Source organism: Maniola hyperantus, chromosome 25 (assembly GCF_902806685.2).
Source record: "Maniola hyperantus chromosome 25, iAphHyp1.2, whole genome shotgun sequence".
NCBI classification, from domain to species: domain Eukaryota; kingdom Metazoa; phylum Arthropoda; class Insecta; order Lepidoptera; family Nymphalidae; genus Maniola; species Maniola hyperantus.
In genome coordinates this window covers 5,951,660-5,976,267 of record NC_048560.1, presented here as the reverse complement: position 1 = coordinate 5,976,267, position 24,608 = coordinate 5,951,660, and the positions used below count along the sequence as shown (strand labels likewise).

At 37.6% G+C, this 24,608-nt stretch overlaps 2 protein-coding genes across 2 annotated transcripts in view; both read right to left on the bottom strand.

Moving 5' to 3' along the window:
• LOC117994010 (ribosomal protein S6 kinase alpha-5-like) overlaps nt 1-2,265 on the bottom strand; it is a 126,221-nt gene extending 123,956 nt beyond the window's left edge. Inside the window, exon 1 of the mRNA XM_034981890.2 lies at nt 259-2,265. Within this exon, the coding sequence (XP_034837781.1) occupies nt 259-1,639 (1,381 nt within the window). The 5' untranslated portion in view covers nt 1,640-2,265. The remainder of the gene's footprint in view (nt 1-258) is intronic.
• Nucleotides 2,266-3,363: 1,098 nt separating this feature from the next.
• Nucleotides 3,364-24,088, bottom strand: Noc1 (Nucleolar complex protein 1). Its single transcript, XM_034981729.2, has 21 exons — nt 23,808-24,088; nt 21,722-21,833; nt 20,859-20,959; nt 20,321-20,408; nt 19,472-19,645; nt 19,041-19,150; nt 17,936-18,081; nt 17,511-17,646; nt 16,733-16,938; nt 15,308-15,455; nt 13,549-13,671; nt 11,801-12,008; nt 10,141-10,331; nt 9,567-9,702; nt 8,440-8,616; nt 7,437-7,521; nt 6,726-6,847; nt 5,682-5,816; nt 5,145-5,213; nt 4,243-4,332; nt 3,364-3,741 (listed from the first exon to the last, which is right to left on the bottom strand). The coding sequence occupies exons 1-21, from the start codon at nt 23,964-23,966 to the stop codon at nt 3,413-3,415; spliced, it is 3,045 nt and encodes a 1,014-aa protein (XP_034837620.1). The 5' UTR covers nt 23,967-24,088; the 3' UTR covers nt 3,364-3,412.
• Between the last annotated feature and the right edge of the window lie 520 nt (nt 24,089-24,608).

Here is a 24,608-nt window from a genome sequence, read left to right as displayed (position 1 = left end):
CTCTCTACAAACCTGTGCAGAAATCTGAAATCTTTTTGTATCGCGCGAAAATATCTCGCTATGTAGAGCGTTGTCTCTGTCACTCTTACCTATATGACGTTTTGTCGGTCTCAACGACAGAGTGCTCTATAAATCTGCTATCTACTTCTAAAGGTCGATGTAGACCGGTAGGTACATGATTATTTTCGGCGCACCTACTGTACATATTTTTTTCATTCTCATTCATTTTCATATTAGTATTAAAAAGTTTTCACTTACCATATCCAATTTCATGCCGAACGGTGTCCGCCTTGACGATAACTGGGGTTTCTTTGAAAACTTTTGCGTCCTTTTCTTCAATTATCTCTTCAACTTGTGGCACATCAACGAAATATTCTTCAAAGTTGTTCTCGTTGAAAAAGTTGAAATCTATTGCCGCCCTCTTCATAGTCGGGGTGGGGCATTTCGCTACATCGACTTCGAATTGCAACATCTTCGCTGGAGACATTACTTCTGCTACTGGAGAGGGTTTGACAAATATGTCATCCTTGTTTTTAGTTAATGATAACTTTAGTAAAGTGTGCGTTTTGGAGGCGCTTCCCTGTGCTTCATCTGTGCGTTTTGGTGTATCAATAGGCGACATTAACTTTTTTGGAGTCGTCATTTTTGTTGGCGTAAGGGCTACACCATCTATAGGAGTATTGCTAGGTGTTTGTGTTTCAGTACAATTTTTTTCTGTTACATTATCAATAGATAGATCTATTTTGTCTACAGTATCAGTATTAATAGGTATTAATTTTGCTGTGCTCATTTTTGTCGGCGTAAAAGTTATATCACCCTCTAAATGAGTATTGCAAGGTGTTTGTGTTTCAGTAACCATTTTCTTAGTTACATTATCAATAGATATATCTGTTTCTTCTACTATATCAATGTTAATAGGCATTATCTTAGTTGCTGTCATTTTTGTCGGGGTGAGAGTTATATCACCCTCTAGAGGAGTATTGCAAGGTGTTTGTGTTTCAGTAACCATTTTCTTAGTTACATTATCAATATATATATCTGTTTCTTCTACTATATCAATGTTAATAGGCATTATCTTAGTTGCTGTCATGTTTGTCGGGGTGAGAGTTATATCACCCTCTAGAGGAGTATTGCAAGGTGTTTGTGTTTCAGTCAACATTTTATTAGTTATATTATCGTCATCAATAGATGGCTCTGTTTCTCCTATAATATCAATAGGCATTAATTTCATCGGCGTAGTAGTTATATCACCCTCTAAAGGAGTATTGCAAGGCGTTTGTGTTATATCAACCATTTTGTTAGTTACATTATCAATAGACAGATCTCTGTCTTCTACTTTATCACTATAGTCAGGTAATAACCTTATTGGAGTCGTTATTTTTGTCTTTTCATCTTCTAAAGGAGTATTGCAAGGAGTTTGTGGTTCAGTAACCATATTGTTAGTTACACTGTCTATAGATGGATCTCTGTCTCCTATAGTAACATTTTCTCCAATAACGGAAATGTAGTCTAAACTCATACGGAATGTGTCATCAGTTACATCAAAGCTTTCGGCCATAAAAAGCTGATTAGAACTCGTAGTTGATACGCTGCGTGTTGCTTCGTCATTATCTTTCAAATTAATCTGTGGGGACTCCATTTTATTTGTTAGTAAGTAAGTAATAAAGTAACAGTAATCATTTAACTCGAATGATATTCGAGCATCCTCATATCAATTTCGTAAAACAACGTACAGACCTACCAAGGTACTGTATGTGTGCCCTTGAAATTATCTTACTAATCGATAACGCAAGAATTTCAAATCACTGCTCGATTTGTGCACACATGCGCAACGAATGTCCTTTGTATGTGTGTATCTGTGAGCTGTCAAACTTGTTTAGGCGGCTGGGTTTTCTATGCAACAATCAAGCGATAATAATTAAAAAGTAATAAAAGAATAGAGTACAAACGTTGTTATTTCCGTTGGAAAATACCAATAAGAATCCCTTTTACGAGACGCAACACGTTTATATGTAAGAAAACATCGCGTCACAGGTCTGGCTATAAATAGAAGTACCTATAATTCGTCACTGGCACTGATTTTCCCCGCTCTTTTTGTTTGTTCACAAACGCGGTTAGTTATTCATAAATATGTTTATTAGCATCAACTACACAAAAGATTACACTCACTATGTGTTTATTTAATGTGTAAGTGTAGTTATTTTACGTTTTAAATACGAGTTGCGGCACTCTACGCGTTTCACGCGACTACTATTTGACGTACTAATGTCAACAAACAAACGATTGGCGTCGGGCTAGTGCGTTTCTCGTTTGTGGTCAAAAAAAGGGAAAATAACTTGATTTTCACAGTAATTTAGCCCTTAAAATATGAACAAACCTAAGAAATATTATGTAATTCGTATATAAAGAGTATATAAAGGTTCCATAAATATTTGTTGCGCACAACAGGTTGTTTACATAAATACAAGATGAGAATTGCTTGCGCATTTATTAACGGTTTGAAACAGTACTTGTTAGGTAGACTGTACAACTAAGTAGCTGTCAAACTTGTGTCGATACAATTGAAAGTGTACCTTATGCAAGGAGTTTTTGAGTTGGTTTTCGCCTGACGTTTAATTAAATGAAGACATAAAATCGAGTAGGCAGCGCCACCCGCGCTTTGCCTGCGCTAAACATGAAAGTCAAGGTCAAATTGATAGAGCCGGGAATCGTTTTTTAAGGTTAGATTTTTAGGGTTCCATACGTAATAATGAAATAAATGGAGGCCTCATAGGATCGCTCGTATAGACATACGAGCGATCCTATGAGGCCTCCATTTATTCTGTCTGTCAGCCAATTTGCTCGGAATGTACTGGACCGATTAAGTTGAAAAGTATATATAGTTCTATGGGTACAAACAATTATTTGACTTTTTAGTTTTTGTGACCCAACAAATGTGTAACATCTATCGATGAACATAAAATGAATTTTTAAATTTTAATACGGGTTCCCTTTGTAAAAATATAAATGCAAATAAAAATGCATGCAGGTTTCCTCGCGATGTTTTCCTTCACCGTTAAAGCACGTTAGTACTATTACATATTCTGTGGTTAAAGCAAGTGATATTTACTCCGAAAAGTTAAAAAAGAAAAGTTCCGTCCCGGAATCGAACTCCCGACCTCAAGGCTCTGGCTCAAGGCAAGACTCTGATAATTGGCGTGAAATTTGGCGAGCAGATATCTATTATGACGTAGATATCCACTAAGAAAGGATTTTTGAAAATTCAACCCTTAAAGGGGTTTGAAATTCGTGTAGTCCACGCGGACGAAGTCGCGGGAATAAGCTAGTATTATTATAAGTACCAAGAAAAAAAAGAAAAAAAAATAAAGTCAACATTTTTATTTATATAATGATTATACAAGTTACAACATAGTTACTTTTGTTTTCTCTTTTTCCCGCCAACGCCGCTAGCGTCACCGCCTTTTCGCTTCCCGCCTTTCTTCCTATCCGCCATCTTGTTTGGATTGTCTTTAAAGTTTCTCTTTTTAAATTTTCTGTTACTTCCTTTATGGCCAAGGATCTTTTTATTGTAACCTTTGATCCATCTATCCCTGTTGTCCTCCCACGCGAGCTGTTTGGTGCTTGAGTTGTCAGTGTTTGACACCGCTTGGCTTGATCCTTGGTGTTTGTTTGACGCAGTTTCTTCCAGTAGGGTAGAGAACTGTTCCGCTGATGCGAATAGTGAGCCTAGGTCATCGCTGCCTGTAAAATATAAGCTTGGTTATTATTTGCTACCCAATCTATATTAGAGCCTCAATAGCTCAATGGTTAAAGGAGCCGACTGACATCCGAAAGGTCGCCGGTTCTAACCCCACCCGTTGCACTATTGTCGTACCTACTCCTAGCACAAGCTTTACGTTTAGTTGGAGAGGAAAGGGGAATATAGTCATGATAAACATGGCTAATATTCTTAAAAAAATGATCTATAGTCTATACTCTATACTTATAATATTATAAAGAGGTAATGTATGTAAGTGTGTTTGTCATGACTCATGTGAAATAAGTATTTTCAATTTTCGAAGTAAGATAACTATATCAAGTGGTGTATCATATGAAAGGTCTTCACCTGTGCATTCTAAAACAGATTTTTGTTTATTTTTATGTATCATAGTTTTTGAATTATTGTGCAAAATGTCGAAAAAATACGACTGTAGTATGGAACCCTCGTTGCGCGAGCCTGTCTCGCACTTGGCCGGTTTTTACCTTTAAGTTTGAATTGATTCTTCTTATTAGCCGACTTTTTGCCAGGCACATCTATTTGTTCATCCTCGTCGCTATCTTCGAGTAGTAATTCTGTTAAAAATAAATTAATATGTTTAATAATGCTATCCTGTTCACATGTTTCCTGTAGAAAAGGGTAGCATGACTTTTTGACCTGTCAATTGAGTTTAGAGATTATGTATTATTATATTATTAATTTTATCTTCTGTAAATATAAAATTCTAAGTCCTGACTGACTGACTGATATATTATATCAACGCACTGCTTAGCTTAAACTGCTGGTCCTAGAGACATGAAATTTTGAGGGTATGGTCTTTGTAAAGAGTAAGTATCCACTAAGAAAGGATTTTTCTAAATTCCACCTCTAAGTGGGTTAAATGGGGGATGGAAGTTTGTATGAAAGTCCGTCATTTTGGAAGTTACATCGAGTAAAATTGGTATTTAAGCTTTCGGTAAAAATAAAAAAAATACGTATTTCACAATTTTTGAAAATTCTATTACCAAGGGGGTTAAATAGGGGATGAAAGTTTTTTGTATGAAAGTCTGTCATTTTTCAAGTTATTTGCATGAAAATTGGTATTTGAAGAATTAATACGTGTTTCAGGATTTTTGGAAATTCAACACCCACCTCGATTTTATAAATTCCACCCAAGCGAAGCCTGGGCGGGTCAACTAGTATTTATTTCAATTAGTCATTAGTTGCCCGCAGGAAATATTGTACAACGACCTTTAGAGAGAGATTTCGGCTTCGTAGAGCGTTGTTTCTATCACTCATACCTATGTGACGTTTTGTCGGTCTCAACGACAGAGACAAAGCTCTACCGAAACCACTATCTCTTTCTAAAGGCCGATGTACAATATTTCTTACCGGGTACTGTACTTACCGTCCTCATCACCAGACAACACCGGTTCATCATCATCTCCAGAAATATCCAGATCGCCATCACTTCCATCTGTGAACAATCATATCATCTACACTACTGTACTAATCCTTGCTAATATTATAATGCGAAAGTGTATCTGTGTGTCTGTCTGCTAGCTTTTCACGGCCCATCCGTTCAACCGATTTTGACGAAATTTGGTAGAGATAACTTGCATCCCGGGGAAGGACATAGACTCCTTTTTCTCCCGGAAAATCAAAAAATAGGGGGGGGGGGGGGTTAGTTACTAATGGAACTTATTTATTAATCTAACAATAATCTTACCTTCATCACCACTAATTCCATCAATATCATCATCAGCCTCATCACCTTCACCCAGTTCATCATCGCTTTCCTAATCACTTTTGCTGGGGCCTTTGTTTATTTTACTTTCATCACCAATATCATCATCATCTTCACCTAGTTCATCACCGTTTTGCTAATCATGTTTGCTGGGACGTTACTAATGGAACTTATTTATTAATCTAACAATGATCTTACCTTCATCACCAATATCATCATCAGCCTCCTCATCGCCGTCACCGATTTCGTCATCACTTTGCTTATCACCTTTGCTGGGGCGTTTCTGTTTCGCCGCTGCCAGTTCTGATAGATAATCTAATTCTTCGTCAGATTCTAAAACAAAAACAACAGGAAAAGTGAGAAATATATATTTTTAGTTTTTAGTACTGTGAGCTCGTAGTTCTAAGTTTTAATTTTTTTTTTAATTTGTAACATTTGGTTTTCTTTTTTTTTCGTTTTTCTTGTTTTGTGAGCTGAATAAACTTTTATTTATTTATTTATTTTATTTATATTATAAAAGCGAAAGTTTTGTGTGTGTGTGTGTGTGTGTGTGTGTGTGTGTGTGTGCATGACAGTTACTCTTTCACGCAAAAACTACTGGACAGATGGCTGACGCGAAGTCGCGGGTATTATCTAAATATATAAAAGAAAGAGGTGACTGAATGATCTATCAACGCACAGCTCAAACTACTGGACGGATCGGGCTGAAATTTGGCATGCAGATAGCTATTATGACGTAGACATCCGATAAGAAAGGATTTTTGAAAATACAAACCCTAAGGGGACAAAATAGGGGTTGAGATTTGTGTAGTCCACGCGGACGAAGTGGCGAGCATAAGCTAGTCTGGTATATGATTCTTTGGCTTGATATAGAAACTATAGATAGATAGATAACTATACCAAGTGGGGTATCATATGAAAGGTTTTCACGTGTACATTCTTAAACAGATTTTCATTTATTTTTACCCATTATAGTTTTTGATTTATAGTCTAGAACTCGCACTTGGCCGGTTTTTTTTGGTAATGTAACCACAATTTCACGGTTTTCGGATTTTTCCATTTACTTGTGCTATAAGAAATTGCTACCTGTCAAATTTCATAATTCTAGGTCAACCGGAAGTACCCTATAGGTTTTGATTCCGCCAACGGGTCTTGAGTCTTGACAGACAGTCAACGAAGTAATCATATATAAGAGTTCTTTTTTCGCTAGAGATACGGAACCTTAAAAAGGTATATTTTTACCTTCCGCAGCCTTAGTTCCTGTGAACGAGTCGAGATACTGTTCGAAGTCTTCGCTGGTGACGGAATCTTTATCGCTCTCTTCATCATCAGGATCATTGGCATGGCGACGTTTTTGAAGGAAACTATGGGAAAAATCAGAAAAACATTAAAACAAATATTATGCGTACAAAATGAGTTCTCACGCGCCATTTTAACTTTATGTGTCAATTGTCATGTCAAAAGTACGATTTTAGTCCTTATTTTAAAGGTGAACCGTACTTTTGACATGTCAATCAGTCAGTCAGCTTTTCAAGCTTTCAGCAATATTTACTTCATCATCATGATCAACCCATCGCCGGCTCACAACAGAGCACGGGTCTCCTCTTAGAGTGAGAAGGGTTTTGGCCATAGTCTACCACGCTGGCCAATTGCGGATTGGCAGACTTCACACACCTTTGAGAACATTATGGAGAACTCTCAGGCATGCCGATTTCTTCACGATGTTTTCCTTCACCGTTAAAGCAAGTGATATTTTAATTACTTAAAAACGCAGATAACTCCAAAAAGTTAGAGGTGCGTGCCCGGGATCGAACCCCCGACCTCCGATTGGAAGGCGGACGTCCTAACCACTGTGCTACCACAACTTATATTATTTCATCATCATCATCATCAGCCTGTGGACGTCCACTGTTGGACCTTCCTTAAAGAGATTCCCTTATATTATTTACTTACTCGTATAAAAATTTCTCGTCAACTGGAACACCCCTAACGTCTTGATTCAGATAAGTGGATGAGTTTACTGATACACTCTTGATTCCTAGAAAAATTGATAAATTAAATCTTTTTTTAGTTCAAGCTAGGCACTAATGGCATTACTGCAATTTTTTGAACAGGATATGTTCATTATAAAAAAAACCGATTTACAGGTTAAAATATCGCACGGACAGACAGACACACTTTCGTATATAATAATATATACAGCTTCAATAGCTCAATGGTTGAGGAGCGGACTAAATTCCGAAAGGTCGCCAGTTCAAACTTCACCCGTCGCACTATTGTCGGATCGGACGGATACTACAAGCACAAGCTACGCTTAGTTTGAATAGAATTAGCTTAGCTTAGAATATTATTCATTATTAGCATGTTCTTTAAAAAAAACGGCCAAGTGCGAGTCAGGCTCGCGCAATGAGGGTTCCGTACTACAGTCGTATTTATTCGACATTTTGCAAGATAATTCAAAAACTATGATACATAAAAATAAATAAAAATCTGTTTTAGAATGCACAGGTGAAGACCTTTCATATGATACCCCACTTGATATAGTTATCTTACTTAGAAATTGAAACTTACTAATTATTAGTTCATGACCACAATTAAATTTTTTTTCAGATTTTTCCCCAAATGTCAGCTATAAGACCTACCTACCTGCCGTTTTTCATGATTCTAGGTCAACGGGAAGTACCCTGTAGGTTTCTTGACAGACAGACAGACAGACAGACAACAAAGTGATCCTATAAGGGTTCAGTTTTTCCTTTTGAGGTACGGAACCCTGTGGATTTAGCTTTAAAAAATCCCTTGGGAACTTTGTTTTTTCTAGAATAAAAAGGAGCCTATGTCGATCCCCAGAATGTAAGCTATTTCCATAAAATCGATTAAACGGACAGACAGGTAGATAGACAGACACACTAGCATTTATAACATTAATAGTATGGATGTGGATTATATAGGTACTAACCTCTGGCTATATAGTTCTTTCTGATAGCAAACTTAGGGTGCGATCCCTTGACCCTTTTCAGTTCGCCTTCCACTTGATTGTCGGTGCGTTTTTTAGGGTTTTTGAAAACGAAGCGGTCTAGGAAACGTATGCCCGCAAAGTCCTTGAGCGGATCACCGCTATATTGGATTATTTGCTCTGTGGGTATAAAATAAAATCTAAATATATATAAAAGGAAAAGGTGACTGACTGACTGACTGACTGATCTATCAACGTACAGCTCAAACTACTGGACGGATCGGGCTGAAATTTGGCATGCAGATAGCTATTATGACGTAGGCATCCGCTAAGAAAGGATTTCTGAAAATTCGACTCCTAAGGGGGTGAAATAGGGGTTTGAAATTTGTGTAGTCCACGCGGACGAAGTCGCGAGCATAAGCTAGTAATAAATAAATGAATTTAATTTCAGGCAATAGAATTGCAACCCAAAACAAACTATTAAAACAAAAAAAACACAAGATACAGTACTTAAATTAAATTAGAAACAAGAACAACAATCTAAATAAAGTTGTTGTTGTCAGACCGATGCAGTTTGGACCAATGTTTATTAACAAAGACTTGGCACCTAGGATTTGAACAATGTAATTTTTTTGTATGATACTGTTGGTGGTAAAATAAAATATAATGAAAAATAAACTTAAATAAAATAAACACTAAGGCTGAAATCTATAAAGCGCACTTTGACTTAGCTCAGCCTTAAGATTGAGTTCGAACGCGACAGATTTATGTGAGAGATATAGGCTCTGTCTCGTTTAACTATGTCTTAAGTCTAAGCAAAGTCAGAGTGCGCTCTTAACATTTAGTGATAGATGAATGATGATTTAGTTGAGTAAGGAGGCTGACGCCTGACATACCACTAGGCTACTACATGCTTATAATAATGATTATTTTCATCGTATTAAATAAATTATTTATAAGTCCCGCAAATTGCTATTGCGCTGGAACCATGTCTCATTAACATCGAAATGACGTCATTTTGACGTCAGCCGAAATAAAAATACACCATCACCTCGAAACTTTAGTCTAGTGCTGACGTCACTAAAATGACACGCATTAGCAATTTGCGGGACTTATACTAGTAAACTCACCATGTATCAATTTGTGAGCAAACAGCTTGACACTAGGATGGAAATGGTTCGACAAAGGCAACAGCTCCAAATATGCTGTGCAGTGCGCGCCCGAAAATGCCGGGTTTCGGGCGTAGGGATTGTACTCCGATATTACCTATGATAGACAAACATTTATTTAATTATTCCTACATTTAAGGTAAATAAGATCAGGAGTAAAACTAAAAAAAACCACTAGGTAGCACCTACACGGTTTTTTTTAAGTTTTAGTGGTGGTCTTCCCGCGGCAGAACGATTTGCCCTCAGTAGTACTATCGAAATTTTGAGTTACACTTAAAAAATAACAATGTTTTTGTTTTGAAATAATTAAAAAAAAATCATCGACAACTCGAAAGTGTGAGAAACAATAGTAACTACCTAGACGTAACGTGAATAGTAGGCAGGTACATCTGAAGAGTCTTCTTCTTCTGAAGAGATCTTAGAGTCTTTAAATGTAAAATTCATGTTCCGTCCCGTTTTAGCAATATTAAAAAGAAAAAGATGCAGATACTCTAAGTTTAGAGAAAGACAACAGAATCGGCCAGTGTATACTTACTCTATCCATATTGATGGTCTTCTTGAGCTGTATTTTGGCGGTAGCTTCTTTCTCCTCCGTATCCTCTATCTTGTCGGGTGCAACTCTTGCGTGGTACCACCCCGTGACGGCCGCTCTACGTCGCTTTTTGGGTTTTACGTTACCTTCTTCATCGATCTTTAAGTCCACGTATGCTTCTTCCTCGTCGTCATCTGGGAATTTGTTAAAGAGTAAAAAAACCCGGCCAAGTGCGAGTCAGGCTCGCGCAATGAGGGTTCCATACTACAGTCGTATTTTTCCGACATTTTGCAGGATAATTCAAAAACTATGATGCATAAAAATAAATAAAAATCTGTTTTAGAATGCACAGGTGAAGACCTTTCATATTATACCCCACTTGATATAGTTATTTACTTAGAAAATTGAAAATACTAATTATTAGTTCATGACCACAATTTAATTTTTTTGTGTGATGTAAGCCTAAATTCACGGTTTTCAGATTTTTCCCCAAATGTCAGCTATAAGATCTACCTACCTACCTACCAAATTTCATGATTCTAGGTCAACGGGAAGTACCCTGTAGGTTTCTTGACAGACAGACAGACAACAAAGTGATCCTATAAGGGATCCGTTTTTCCTTTTGAGGTACGGAACCCTAAAAAAGTACAAAAAAGGAGAGCGATGTTTCAGGGTGTATGTATGTGAATTACTTCCGAGATTTCTGGAACGGCACGGATTTGCTGGTAGGATGGTAACTAGCCACGGCCGAAGCCTCCCTCCAGACCAGAAATTTTGAAATTATAAAATTCCAAACACCTGCCAGGAATCCAACCCGGGACCTCCCGCTAATAAGACCACAGTGCTTACCACTGCTCCAGGGAGGTCGTGTGACGTCATAAACGTTTGACGTAGTTTGGCGTACTGTGTTAGTTAAATCGATAATTTAAAATGGTTAGCAAACTTAAAGCTAACAGCGGACGTGGATTTTACGAGTTTTGGAAGACCCTCTATTTAATAGTTCCTAAAAAATAATATTCAACGTTAGTTTTATTTCACGCAAAATCCGAAACACGTGTCGAATATTTTTACATAAAGAATATATATACAAAATTTCAAAAATATATTATGAAAATTTACGAAGTTATTAGCTTGTTGTGTTGAGTCGTTATCCTTGCAAAAACATTGTCACCCCAAGCCAGCGGCTATGAGCGAACGAGATGGCTAGCATGCGCGCTCCCGCTTGCACGGCTCGAATCAGCTGGTGCATGCGGTCATTCAACTAGGTGTCCAAACTTGCAGGATTTTAAACTATTTTTTGGTCAAAATATAACCCGTTGTAAAAATGATTGCAATCGATTCTGTTACTGATTCTGAACAAACTACTTTCAGGTTATGCGTATACTAAAACTAACGTTGTATTTTTGTCATAAGTATCATCCCAATGGAGATTCAGGAACTGTAGACGGTGAATCAATATTTTTTATTTTTATTAAAAGAATATTAGCCATGTTAAATGACCCTTTCCTGTCCAACTAAGCGTGAAGCTTGTGCTAGGAGTAGGTACAACAATAGTGCAACGGGCGGGGTTTGAACCGTCGACCTTTCGGTGTCAGTCCACTCCTTTACCAGTTGAGCTATTGAGGCTCTCTCATATTGAGTGAGAAGGGTTATTATATAATACCTATCAACAGATCTCTCTTATCGCCGTGCAGAAGATCAATCTTCTTCGACTCTACTTTTACTTCTTCTTTCACCTCTCCTGATTCTTCTACCTTTTGTTTAGCATTATCTATCTTCTCTTCTATGTCATTTGTTTCTGCTAGAGTGTTGCCAGATTCATCTTTATTTTCATCTGTGTTTTGCTGTGTTTCTGGATCTTCTTTAATTTCCTGCAATAAAAGTAATGTATTTATACCAGCGAGCGCTCGCGACTCGCTCGAAAATATAAATTTCGTGGGAACTTAAAAATATCCGGCCTTACTCGACAAAAAAACTACAAAAGGTACCAAAGTTCGCCTAATGTAATGTTAAGTCTCTGGTGTACGGAAAAACTTATTTGAAGTTTATGAATGCACCAAACTTGTTGTAAACTGTAAATATTCTTCTTTCCAACTCCCATCGGCGGTGTTCCCACTAGATTATAACATGGGGTTATTCAAGGGGCGGACCAACAAATTCCTAAAAGGCCGGCAACGCATCGGCGGCTCCTCTGGTGCTGCAAATGTTCATGGGCGGCGGTAATCACTTAACATCAGGTGACCCGCCTGCTCGCTTGCTCGCTATATCTATTAAAAAAAAAAAAAAAAAAAAAAGTCTTTCCGATCTTTCTATACGCGGCTGAGACGTGGACCCTAAGACGAACCGGCCGGCGCGGCGGCGTAAGATCGACGCTCTGGAAATGTGGTGCTGGAGACGCCTCTTAAGAATAAAATGGACCGCACATCGTACAAACGTCTCCTTTCTCAAAGGCTTTCGTCACGAGTACAATTGCGAATCCGCAAGTTCTTTGGGCACATTACAAGGAAGACTGGTACAAGGTCGAGTGGAGGGCACACGTCCACGTGGCCGTTCCGCAACTAATCCGATCCGCAACAAACACCTGTCTCCGTGTGTGCACGTAATGCCACCAACAGAAGTCGCTGGAGGAAGATCGCACGAGCAGCAGTGAAGAATTCATAGCCACGACCACTTTGTTAAGAGTAGACGATTTTTTTTTATAAATTAGCCTTGTTAATAATATGACTAATATTCCCCTTTCCCGTCCAATTAAGCGTAAAGCTTGTGCTAGGAGTGGGTACGACAATAGTGCAACGGGTGTTTTTTTTTTTTTTTTATAGATATAGCGAGCAAGCGAGCAGGCGGGTCACCTGATGTTAAGTGATTACCGCCGCCCATGAACATTTGCAGCACCAGAGGATCCGCCGATGCGTTGCCGGCCTTTTAGGAATTTGTTGGTCCGCCCCTTGAATAACCCCATGTTATAATCTAGTGGGAACACCGCCGATGGGAGTTGGTTCCACAGTTTGCACGTGCGTGGAAAGAAGGATCTGGCGCAGCGGACGGTCGAAGTGCACCAGACACCCAGATGGTGAGGGTGAAATTCCTTACAGTGGCGCGCGGTGCGGTTGTAGAAAAAAGAGGGTGGAATGAGGTCAAAAAGCTCTTCAGAGCACTCCCCATTATACGGGCGATAGAACACGCATAGAGAGCTAACGTCTCTGCGGTGCTCCAGGCTTTCCAACGAGCCGGGGTGGGGTTTGAACCGCCGACCTTTCGGAATCCAGTCCGCTCCTTAACCGTTGAGCTATTGAGAAGAAGAACAAGAATACAAAATTTAAAAATACGCGTGTGTTTGTGTGTGAATTGATTTTCTATATATCTTTCTTTATTTTTGTCAATGGTTTTATAAGTTTTCAAATAGTTGCGTACCTCTTTCAGTTCGTTTTTGCTCCAGACCAGTTTGAGTGCGTCCTTTTTGTCGCTATTCTTTAACACTTGCGATATCAGGAACAACATCCCGCACGCCTGCGCTGGACTCATGTAGCAACACAACTGCAAGTAGATACACAATCATACATTAGATAGATCCAATCCAATCCAATTCATCAGCCTGTTTGCGTCCACTGCTGGACATAGGCCTTTCCAAGAGCGCGCCACCAAACACAGTCCTCCGCCTTCCTCATCCAACCGCTCCCCACCACCTTCTTTAGGTCATCGGTCCAGCGGGCGGGGGGTCGTATTATTAGATAGATAGGTTGTGCTTAGAATCGGTGCCACTGGCACCGATTCTAAGCACAACCTAATTTTAGAGTATTCGCACCCTCTTCTTACTATTGTAATATGAAAAGGACAGAAGCAGTTTGACATTTCTAAATTTATTTTTTAGATGGTAAAACCCGTGATTTTAGCACGCACTCGCGAACCTACTGTTTAAATTTGTATTGTGCACTAAAATTTAGAGTCTTTAAATGTGAAAGTCATGTTCCGTTCCTTTTTTAGCATTAGTAAAAAGAAAAGGATGCAGATACTCTAAATTTAGTTTAGAGAGAGACTAGAGAATCGGGGCCAATGGCACCGATTCCGTTGTCTTTCTGTATCTGTATCTGTATCTGCATCCTTTTCTTTTTAACAATGCTAAAAAGGGACAGAACAGGAACTTTACATTTAAAGACTCAAAATTTTAGTGCAAGCTACAAATTTAAACAGTAGGCTCGCGAATGTGCGCTAAAACCACGGGTTTTTACCACCTAAAAAAAACTGTCAAACTGCGTCTGTCCTTTTCATAATACATTAGTAAGAAAAGGATGCGAATACTCTAAAATTAGATTGTGCTCAAAACCAGTACCAATGTAAAGATAGATATAATGCGTTAAATAACCGACCAAGTGTGAGCCAGACTCGCGCACTGAGGGTTTCGTACTACAGTCGTATTTTTACGACATTTTGCATGATAAATCAAAAACTATTATGCATAAAAATAAATAAAATCTGTTTAGGAATGTACAAGTAAAGTCTTTTCATAATATCGCACTTAGTAAAGTTATCTTACTTTGAAAATTGAAAATACTAATTATTTGTTCAAGAATATATTTTAACTTTTTTTTTGTGGCGTAACCACAAACTCACGGTTTTTGGATCTATTCCTTTAATTGTGCTATAAGACCTACCTTCCTAGTTCCTATCAAATTTTATGATTCTAGGTCAACGGGAAGTGCTCTATAGGTTTTCTTGACAGACACCACGGACAACAAAGTGATTCTATAAGAATTTCTTGTTCCCTTTTGAAGTACGGAACTCTAAAAATGATCCCTGGCGCACAATAGTCCTTATGTTAAAGGTGAACCAGACTTTTGATATGAGAGTAAAAATGGGGTGTGAAGAGTCATTTTGTACGGCCTATACTATGCGTTTTGTTTGAAAAAATTATTGATAAAAGTTTTTTTGAGTAGAACTTTTTGTTTAAAAATAAAAATAGCGAGGAAACGAGCAGGCGGATCACCTGATGTTAAGTGATTGCCGCGTGAACATTTGCAGCACCAGAGGAACCGTCAATGCGTTGCCGGTGTTTCAGGAATTTGTTGGTCCGCCCCTACAGTAGCCCCATGTTATTTTATTTTATTTATTTATTTAAATTGTAATCTAGTGGGAACACCGCCCAGTATTCTAGTGGGAAGAATTGAATATTTACCTGTAGAAGTCTCTTTATGAATGCCGTCACTCGATCGATATTGCTGTCCTGCTTCAAAGACTTGTAAATGAGCGAGAAGAGTAGAGCGGAGTGTGTGGTATTAAATATTTCCGCGTTGGTTAGTTTCCGGTATAGGGCGGTGTAGTATCTGAAAAACAGGCCAAGTGCAAGTGAGACTCGCGCACCGAGGGTTCCGCACTGCAGTAGTATTGATGTGATACAGAAGTGCTAAAGCATGTATAGTCACGTTGAGACTGACTAAATGCATCAATTAGTGTATTTGTCTGTCAGTCTGTCGGTCTATAACAATAATGTTAGCTTATTAAAGTTAGTTTAATGAATTAGACAATGTGGCTAATTCCTTTGTACACAATCTCTAAACTAAACTAAAATATCACGTCTAAATCTATTGCTATCCCTTTCATAATGTTGCTTGCGGAAAAGGAAAGCACTAGATTTAGACCTGTTTATTTAGTTTAGTTTAGAGATTGTGTACTAGAGAATCGGCCCCAATATTTGACTCATCCGATGTCACGCGATCTGTGGCGGGGGAGCTATCTTGAATCGAGTTATATGAATACGGGTGTTTGAAGGTTTTTAAGCCAGTCTTGCTCCGACTCAAGACTCAACGACTATTAAATACTTTTGTGTTTAGGTCGATATTTTGATTGAGTGGTTACAATAGCAATTGTGCCCTAATCAACTTAATATTGCAGTTAGGTTATTATAAAGATTAAATCTCTCGATGAGCCTCTACGCGTTGTGATCTATATCCACGTGCAAGCTTTATATGAGAGAACATTTTAATCTATATCTATATATATATATATATAAAAGGAAAAGGTGACTGACTGACTGACTGACTGGCTGACTGACTGACTGACTGATCTATCAACACACAGCCCAAACTACTGGACGGATCGGGCTGAAATTTGGCATGCAGATAGCTATTATGACGTAGGCATCCGCTAAGAAAGGATTTTTGAAAATTCAATCCCTAAGGGGGTGAAATAGGGGTTTGAAATTTGTGTAGTCCACGCGGACGAAGTCGCGGGCATAAGCTAGTAACTTATAAAATTAGTTAAATGTAACCTACTTTTCTGCCTTTAGCTTAAAATAGGTTGATCTTTTGACGGTCAAAGGACATTGTCGGTCAGTTTACAACTTACCTATCCGAAGATCCTTTGGAAGCGTCACTGATGTGATACAGAAGTGCTAAAGCATGTATAGCCACGTTGAGACTTGCTAAATGTACCAGTTTATGTATAGCATCGACGTGATTGGATGTTTCGGTCATTCGATCTTTGTCGCTCAGTCAGTCTTTGTAGCTCAGTCAGTCTTTGTCTGTCAGTCTGTATATGTAAGTCTTGGTCCATCAAATGGTTGATATTAGTCAGCCAGTCTATAATAGAAGAGGCAACTTACCTATCCGAAGTTCCTTTGGAAGCGTCACTGATGTGATACAGAAGTGCTAAAGCATGTATAGCCACGTTGAGACTGGCCAAATGCACTAGTTTATGTATGGCATCCACGTGATTGGATGTTTCGGCCAGTCGCTCTTTGTCGGCGAACGGGTAGGCGCGTTTGACTCCAGTCAGTATGGCCGACATAAGGCGAGAGTCAATTTCACCCTAGGAATGAAAGTTTTCGTTTAAGAAAGTTCAGTAGCAAATCACAGCGAATTTCTCACAAGAATTCTAATAACATTTCCGAATATTTCAGACTAGATGATGCCCGCGACTTCGTCCGCGTGGATTTAGATTTTTAAACTCTTTAATTTTCCGGGATAAAAAGTAGCCTATGTCCTTTCCCGGGATGCAAGCTATCGCTGTACCAAATTTCGTCAAAATCGGTTGAACAGATGAGCCGTGAAAGGCTAGCAGACTGACAAACAGACAGACGAACAGACAGACAGACACACTTTCGCATTTATAATATTATAGTATGGAGTATGTATGTATTAAAAACTAGATGATGCCCGCGATTATGTGTGGATATCGGGTTTAAAATTCTCATGGGAACTCTTTGATTTTCCAGGATAAAAAGGAGCCTATGTAACCCTCCAGATCTTTAACTATACCCATGCAAAAAAACCACATCCCGTTGCTCCATTGCGACGTGATTGAAGGACAACCCAATGAATTAAATGGTAGTTTTCTTTAAAAAGAAAAATCTTTTTGATCACTGTAAAATAAAACATTACCTTTTTAATGGAAGCTTTAAAGAAAGCGAAGTATATTCTTATCAAATTCTCTGCAATTCTGTTGTCGTCTTTTCCAAGGAAGAACTGATTCAAAAAACACACGCCATAGTATTGAGCGCGAGGGGAAATATTTGACCTGAAATATAAATAAAAATTCAGTGTTATCTATTTTGGAGTTATACAGTTAGGTACAATATTTATAGAAAAGTACTTGTAAAAGACGATCTGCAGCTGTCTCCCCCCACACCTCAGCCACCCTCACAACGGGCTGTGTGGGCAGCGGCGCGTGCGGCGCGCAGTCTGAACCGCGACGCGTGCGCGAACTGACTCCTTTTGAAAAAGGATGGGTTCGAAACTAGTCGGGCTGACGTCGACTAACGCGTGAGTAAAGCCGGGTGAGACATGTATAACAAGTAATCTCTTACCTAAACAGCATCTTTTCTATCTCGGTAAGCACAACAGCTTTCATGTTAGGATGATTGTATAGGATCTGGCACAGGTGGTATATCACTTTAGATGCGACCGTTTGACTCGGGTCTCCCAGCTTGTTTATTATGTTTGTTAACAGCATCTAATACACAAGTAATTAAAAGAAATTTTAAAAAAGCCCCGGCCAAGTGCGAGTCAGGCTCGCGCAACGAGGGTTCCGTACTACAGTCGTATTTTTGCAACATTTTGCACGATAATGCTGCATAAAAATAACTGAAAATATGTTTTACAATGCACAGGTAAAGACCTTTCATATGATACCCACTTGATATAGTTATCTTACTTCGAAAATTAAAAATACTTATTATTTGTTCATGACCACAATTCAATTTTTTTGTGTGTGATGTAACCACAAATTCACGGTTTTCAGATTTTTCCCCGAATGTCTGCTATAAGACCTACCTACCTGCCACATGATTCTAGGTCGACAGGAAGTACCCTGTAGGTTTCTTGACAGACCGACAGACAGACAGACAACAAAGTGATCCTATAAGGGTTCCGTTTTTCCTTTTGAGGTACGGAACCCTAAAAATGGCGAGCAAACGAGCGGGTCACCTGATGTCAAGTAATTACCGCCGCCCATGAACATTTGCAGTACCAGAGGAACAACCAATGCGTTGCTGGCCGTTCAGGAATTTGTTGGTCCGGCCCTTGAATAGCCCCGTGTAGTAATCTAACAGGAACACCGCCGAAGGGAGTTGATTCCACAGTTTGCATGTGCTTGGAAAAAAGGATCTGGCACAACGAGTGGTTGAACTGCACCAGACACGCAAGTGGTGAGGCAGAAAATGTTTGCGGTGCGGTTGTAGAAAAAGGAGGGTGGAATGAGATCAAACAACTCTTCAGACGACTGCCTAAAAACTAACTAAAAGATAAAAAAAGTTACATTTGAAAATGGCGCCATACAGCTGCTGTATTGTTTTTTTTTCAGCTGATCCATCCAATGGTTTGAGCTGTGCGTTGATAGATTGACTGATCTATCAGTCACCTTTTCGCTTTAATAGATTATTTTTTAGCTACTATAATATTATATACTACTACCTTTTCTCTTTCTGGATGATGCATTAAAAGGTAGGACATAGCGCTCACAGATTTTTCTTTGTTGGCATCTACTGAGTCGTGTGCAAACTTGTTTAACGCTTCTACATAAGCTGTAAAAAAAGAAATATTTAGGCTGAGATCTATAGAGCGCACTTTGACTTTGCTCAGACTGAAGATTGAGTTAAAAAATCTAAGTCTAAGCTAAGTCAGAGTGTGCTCTATAGATCTCACCCTTAGACTGGGTACATAAAATCCTTAAAAAATAAATATGGTGGATTTTATGTGTGGGCTGAAAACGATGCAGTGCAAACCGCGCCATCTAGCCGAATCTAATGACGTATCATTTACAAAAACGGTTGTGCCGTTGAGGAGTTAAGAGCAGACATAGGAACAGACTGGTGACAGTAAAGCGTTGGACTTATTCCACTTACTTCCATACAACTCTTTGAGCTGGTCTTCATAGTACCACAGCTTGAGTATATTCCGTCTCGCCTGTTTATTGCCAGACGTCATCTCGTCCAGTTTATCCAATGGATGCTGTGCAAATGTACGCAGCTTCACGTCAGGTATCAACAGTTCCGATATTAGTAGCTCTGATAATGCATCTGAAATATTTTTTTAAGTATAGCTTACTAGCTGATGCCCGCGATTTTATTCTGGTGGGTTTAGTTTTTAAAAATCCTGTGGGAACTCTTTGATTTTCAGGATTAAAAGTAGCCTTTAAAAGTAGCAAAAAATCACGTTGATTAGTTGTTCCGTTGCGACGTGATTGAAGGACAAACCAACAAACAAACACACTTTCGCATTTATAATATGGGTAGTGATTAGTAATTACTAATTTTATCTAAATTTTCATGGTGGCCATTTTGAAATTTTTATTATTTGTTGTAGCTGCAATAAATACATACAGAAATATACATTCTGTAAAAATTTCAACTCAACAGTTCACGAGATACAGCCCACTGACAGACAGACGGACAGCAGAAGTTTAGTAAAAGTATGGTATTCTAAAAATTATTAGCTAGGAGTTTATTTATTTATAAAAAAACTCCTTGATTTTCCAGGAATTAGCCTATGCCACTCTTGAGGTCTTTAACTATATTCATACAAGAAATCGTGGCATGTGGAAGCCCCTACAAGAGACCTATGTCCAGCAGTGGACGTCTATCGGTTGATGATGATGATTATACAAAAAAATCACATGAATCTATTGTTCTGTTGCGGCGTGATTGAAGGACAAACTTTCGCATTACGGGTAGTGATTTTTATTTTACACATACCAATAATAACAATTCCATCCTTCTTTTTAGCTGGTTTCACACTGTTTATTAAATTTCTTAGGGCTGTCAAATTGTATATTGGATTGTCCTAAAAAGTAAGTATTTATTTAATAATTATAATATTATCAATTATATATACATAACTATAAACTAGATAATAGCAGAAATTTAGAATTTTTAAAATTTTATGGGAACTAAAAATTCTGAGTATAAAGATGTATAAAGATAGTCTATGTCTGTCTCCAGGATGCAAGCTATTTTCTGTACAAAGTAGATGATGCTCCTAACTTCATCTATAAGACTTGTAATCCTGTAGGATCTCTTTGATTTTCGGGGATGAAAGGTAGCCTATAACCTTCTCCACGATACTAGCTATATTTATACTATAATTACGTGAAAATTGGTTAAACAGATGTGTTGTGAAAAGCTAGCTAACAGACACACTTTTGCTTAATAATTCATACCAGAATAAATATAGTTTTATTTTGAAAAAAGGTGTTTTAATTGATTAATATAAAAGCTAGAGGTTTCTCCGAACCTGTATTAATATAGTGGCAGCTGCAACTCTGTCTCCAATTGTACCCTTAGTCAATAGTGTTTTGGCCCACTGGTAATCTGATGAGCTACTTTTGCTGGTTTCTGCAAGAGTAATATTATCATGTATTCTCAAATGTGTGTGAATTATACCAATCCGCACATGGCCAGCGTGATAGATCATGACCAAAACCCTTCTCACTCTGAAAGGAGACCCGCTGGGTGATTACGTATCTCGCGACAGGCGTAAATCTCGCGATCATTGCTGTCAAACGGCACACGTGACAGCGGCTAGAGAGAGACAGCAATAGACACAAAGCAAAATAAGAAAAAGACGAAAGACAGCAAATGAACTATCGCATTGCTATTGCTGTCGCGTTCGTTACTGTCGCTGCTGCAACGTTTTACGTAATCACCCCGCCCTGCTCTGTAGTGAGCTGACTATGGGATGATCATGATTTATGATGAATAATATTATCATGTGTTCAATCACGTTGAAGGATGGAAAATGAATTTTAAATTAAAGACTCCAAATTTTAGTGCTATACAAAAGACACTATGCCCAAGACTGGCACCTAAAGGCACAAGGTTTGACAGTTTAAAATTAAACTAGGTTTGTCTATTTGCATCATTTTCTTACCAATGTAATAAGAAAATAATACTCTTAAAGGAGTATGTCCATTGTACCTATTTTATTTTATTTATTTATTAAAGCTTAAATAAAAATAAGTCTCTCAATAAGTTTCATGAATATTTGTTTTGAGATATATATAATAGAGCAAATATGGCAAGTGTATTCTCAAAATATATGCATCATATGGTCATTTAAGTAGTGTTATCACAATTTTATTATTGTAAATAGCTCACTAGTTTCATAAGCCATTGTGTCTCCATGCAATGCACTGCTGGCTTCTTTCCTCAACTCTTCAACTTTTTCTGATGATAAGCTGATAGCAGCTGATGTTGGTTCTTCAGGCACCTGAATAAAAGCAAAATAATACTAAGTACTTAATAAAAATAGATGTTTAAACCTTTAAACATATATAATACAAATAGCTGATGTGTGTAACTTCATTCAGCAGTTTGAGCTGTATATTATGTTGACTTGTCAGTCAGTCGATTCCACTTTTTCCATAATATCTAGCTGGCCCACTCCTGCTTCAATCAGGTGGTGTTTCTAAACATTGCACAGTGTTTCATTTGACCAAAAAAATTTCCCTCTTCTGTTTTCAGTATTAATCGATTAAGGGATGCATTTTAAATGCACGAGTAGAACACCCACGTGTCAATTTCAAATACTTTTTTTTATAAAAAATGTTAAAGTTTGAGTGACCTTTTCATGAAAAAAAATTAAAAATATTCCTGAAACTTAACTATCCAAGATATTTATTTCCGATGATTTTAGGCTGATGAAACATCTTTGGGCGCATGTTTTCCACTTTTTAATTTTGGAAAATCACCTCTGGATACCGAGTAATTAATTTTTTTCAGATTTTCGTTTTCATTTTCTTTCTCCTTAAAAACTCAAAAGTGGGACTTGTGACTAGCACTAAAAGATAGCTCTTAATAAGGCCTATCACTGATAAAAAAACCACGTTCCACTATTGCGGCCCTTGGGAGGAATATATCATTTTATTCTAAGGTCAAATAATACAACATAGGGTTGTCGCTAAAGGTTAACTTCTTTTTGTATGAATAAATATTGATATGAATAAATAAGTTGTCGAGAAATAGCGGGCAGTCTTCATCATCATACGATGGATCATCATCATCATCATCATTGATAATATAAGTAGGTAAAATAAAATTTTTACTTCAGATATTCTAGAGGAAACTTGTGATGTTTGAAATTTAACATTAATTTGTAGGTTGAAAATGCTATCTCTACCTCAACTGACGTTACTGGACCTCTATATGCACAGTTTAACCGGTGATGTTGTAAATGCGTTAAGTTACTTTATTCCTTCAAGACCTGGAACTTTTTATATGGAACAGCATTTAATTTGCCACGGACCTTTTCCGATATAATATGATACTGAAATATGCACTATCAATGAAAAAGCACTAAAATATGCAATAACGCTATGAAAATAGCTTTATATGCATTTGCATATGCAAACATGCAAATGCATATATTTCGATGTTTAGTAGTTAGGTTCTAAATGAGATAAAATATTGTAATATCGGAAAAATATAGTCCAAAAATAAAGCGAGAAAAGGTCAAATAGAGTGACAACCCTAACACAATTTTTTGAAGTGTAATTACTCCCAAAGGCCGCAATAGTGTAACGTGGGTTTTTTATCAGTGATAGGCCTTATTAAGAGCTATCTTTTAGTGCTAGTCACAAGTCCCACTTTTGAGTTTTTAAGGAGAAAAAAAATGAAAACGAAAATCTGAAAAAAATTAATTACTCGGTATCCAGAGGTGATTTTCCAAAATTAAAAAGTGGAAAACATGCGCCTAAAGATGTTTCATCAGCCTAAAATCATCGGAAATAAATATCTTGGATAGTTAAGTTTCAGGAATATTTTTAATTTTTTTTCATGAAAAGGTCACTCAAACTTTAACATTTTTTATAAAAAAAAGTATTTGAAATTGACACGTGGGTGTTCTACTCGTGCATTTAAAATGCATCCCTTAATCGATTAATACTGAAAACAGAAGAGGGAAATTTTTTTGGTCAAATGAAACACTGTGCATTGTAGAGACATAGATGCAAATCCTACTTACCTATGACCTAGAAACTTATATATTCTATGACTTAAAGACTTATTTCTAGATCTACCTAGCTTTTCAGATGTATGTTGATAAATCAGTCAGTCAATTTCTCCTTTTAAAGAAGAAAAAAAGATAAACATTGGGAGAGGTTATGAATATGTTGATACATTTACGCGTTGAAGTAATAAGAATTTCTAATAAAACGAGTCTGTAGACGGATTTAATGTTGTATACCTGCTGATACCATTTCTTTTTATCTCCATATTCCAAAGTTTCTGCAAAATGTTTGGCGATTCCAGTCCCTTTCTTTGCGTCCTCGTTTTTATCAACTCTTCCATAATTTGTGTAAGCTTCATCAACCAATATGTTCTCTTCAAACCTTTTATGCTTCATTATGTTATATTTTGTGTATTCTTAAGGCATTTAAATAACAAAATTGAGTATTTTTATCAAAATAACAATAGCACATGAGCCAAAAGGTATTATTTTCAAAGCATAGGAAACCCGTATATTCAATGTACTCTGTGGCATAGGTCATGTTATTGGTCTGTGCATAGGATAATAACCACAGACCAATAATATATAGGATAATAATAACCTGTGATAATAACCATAGAGATGAAAATAACCTTAGATAATAATAACACGAGATAATAACATAATGTCACTGTCAAATGTCAGCCTCAATTATTATACTCTTTGCTCACGGAGCTCACGATCACTCACGATGGTGATGTGATGGTGTGAGATCTGTGAGATTTATTCATCCAAGTGTGAAATCATTCATAGAGATGGTAATCATTCATCCAAGGAGATCATTCAGATCATTAGATTCTAGATTGTAATATGTCTCTGGAAGTAGCGAGCATAGAGTAGCCATTACCTACTTGCATAGCCTAGGGTCGAAAAATTCAAAATTAGACGTGACAGTTCTGTGGTAAACGTAGTGATTAGTGATTATATTCTCTGTGTTCTGTGCCAGTTCTGTGCTTTTATATTTCTGGTCGGTGGTTCAAACGTAGTGATTATATTCTC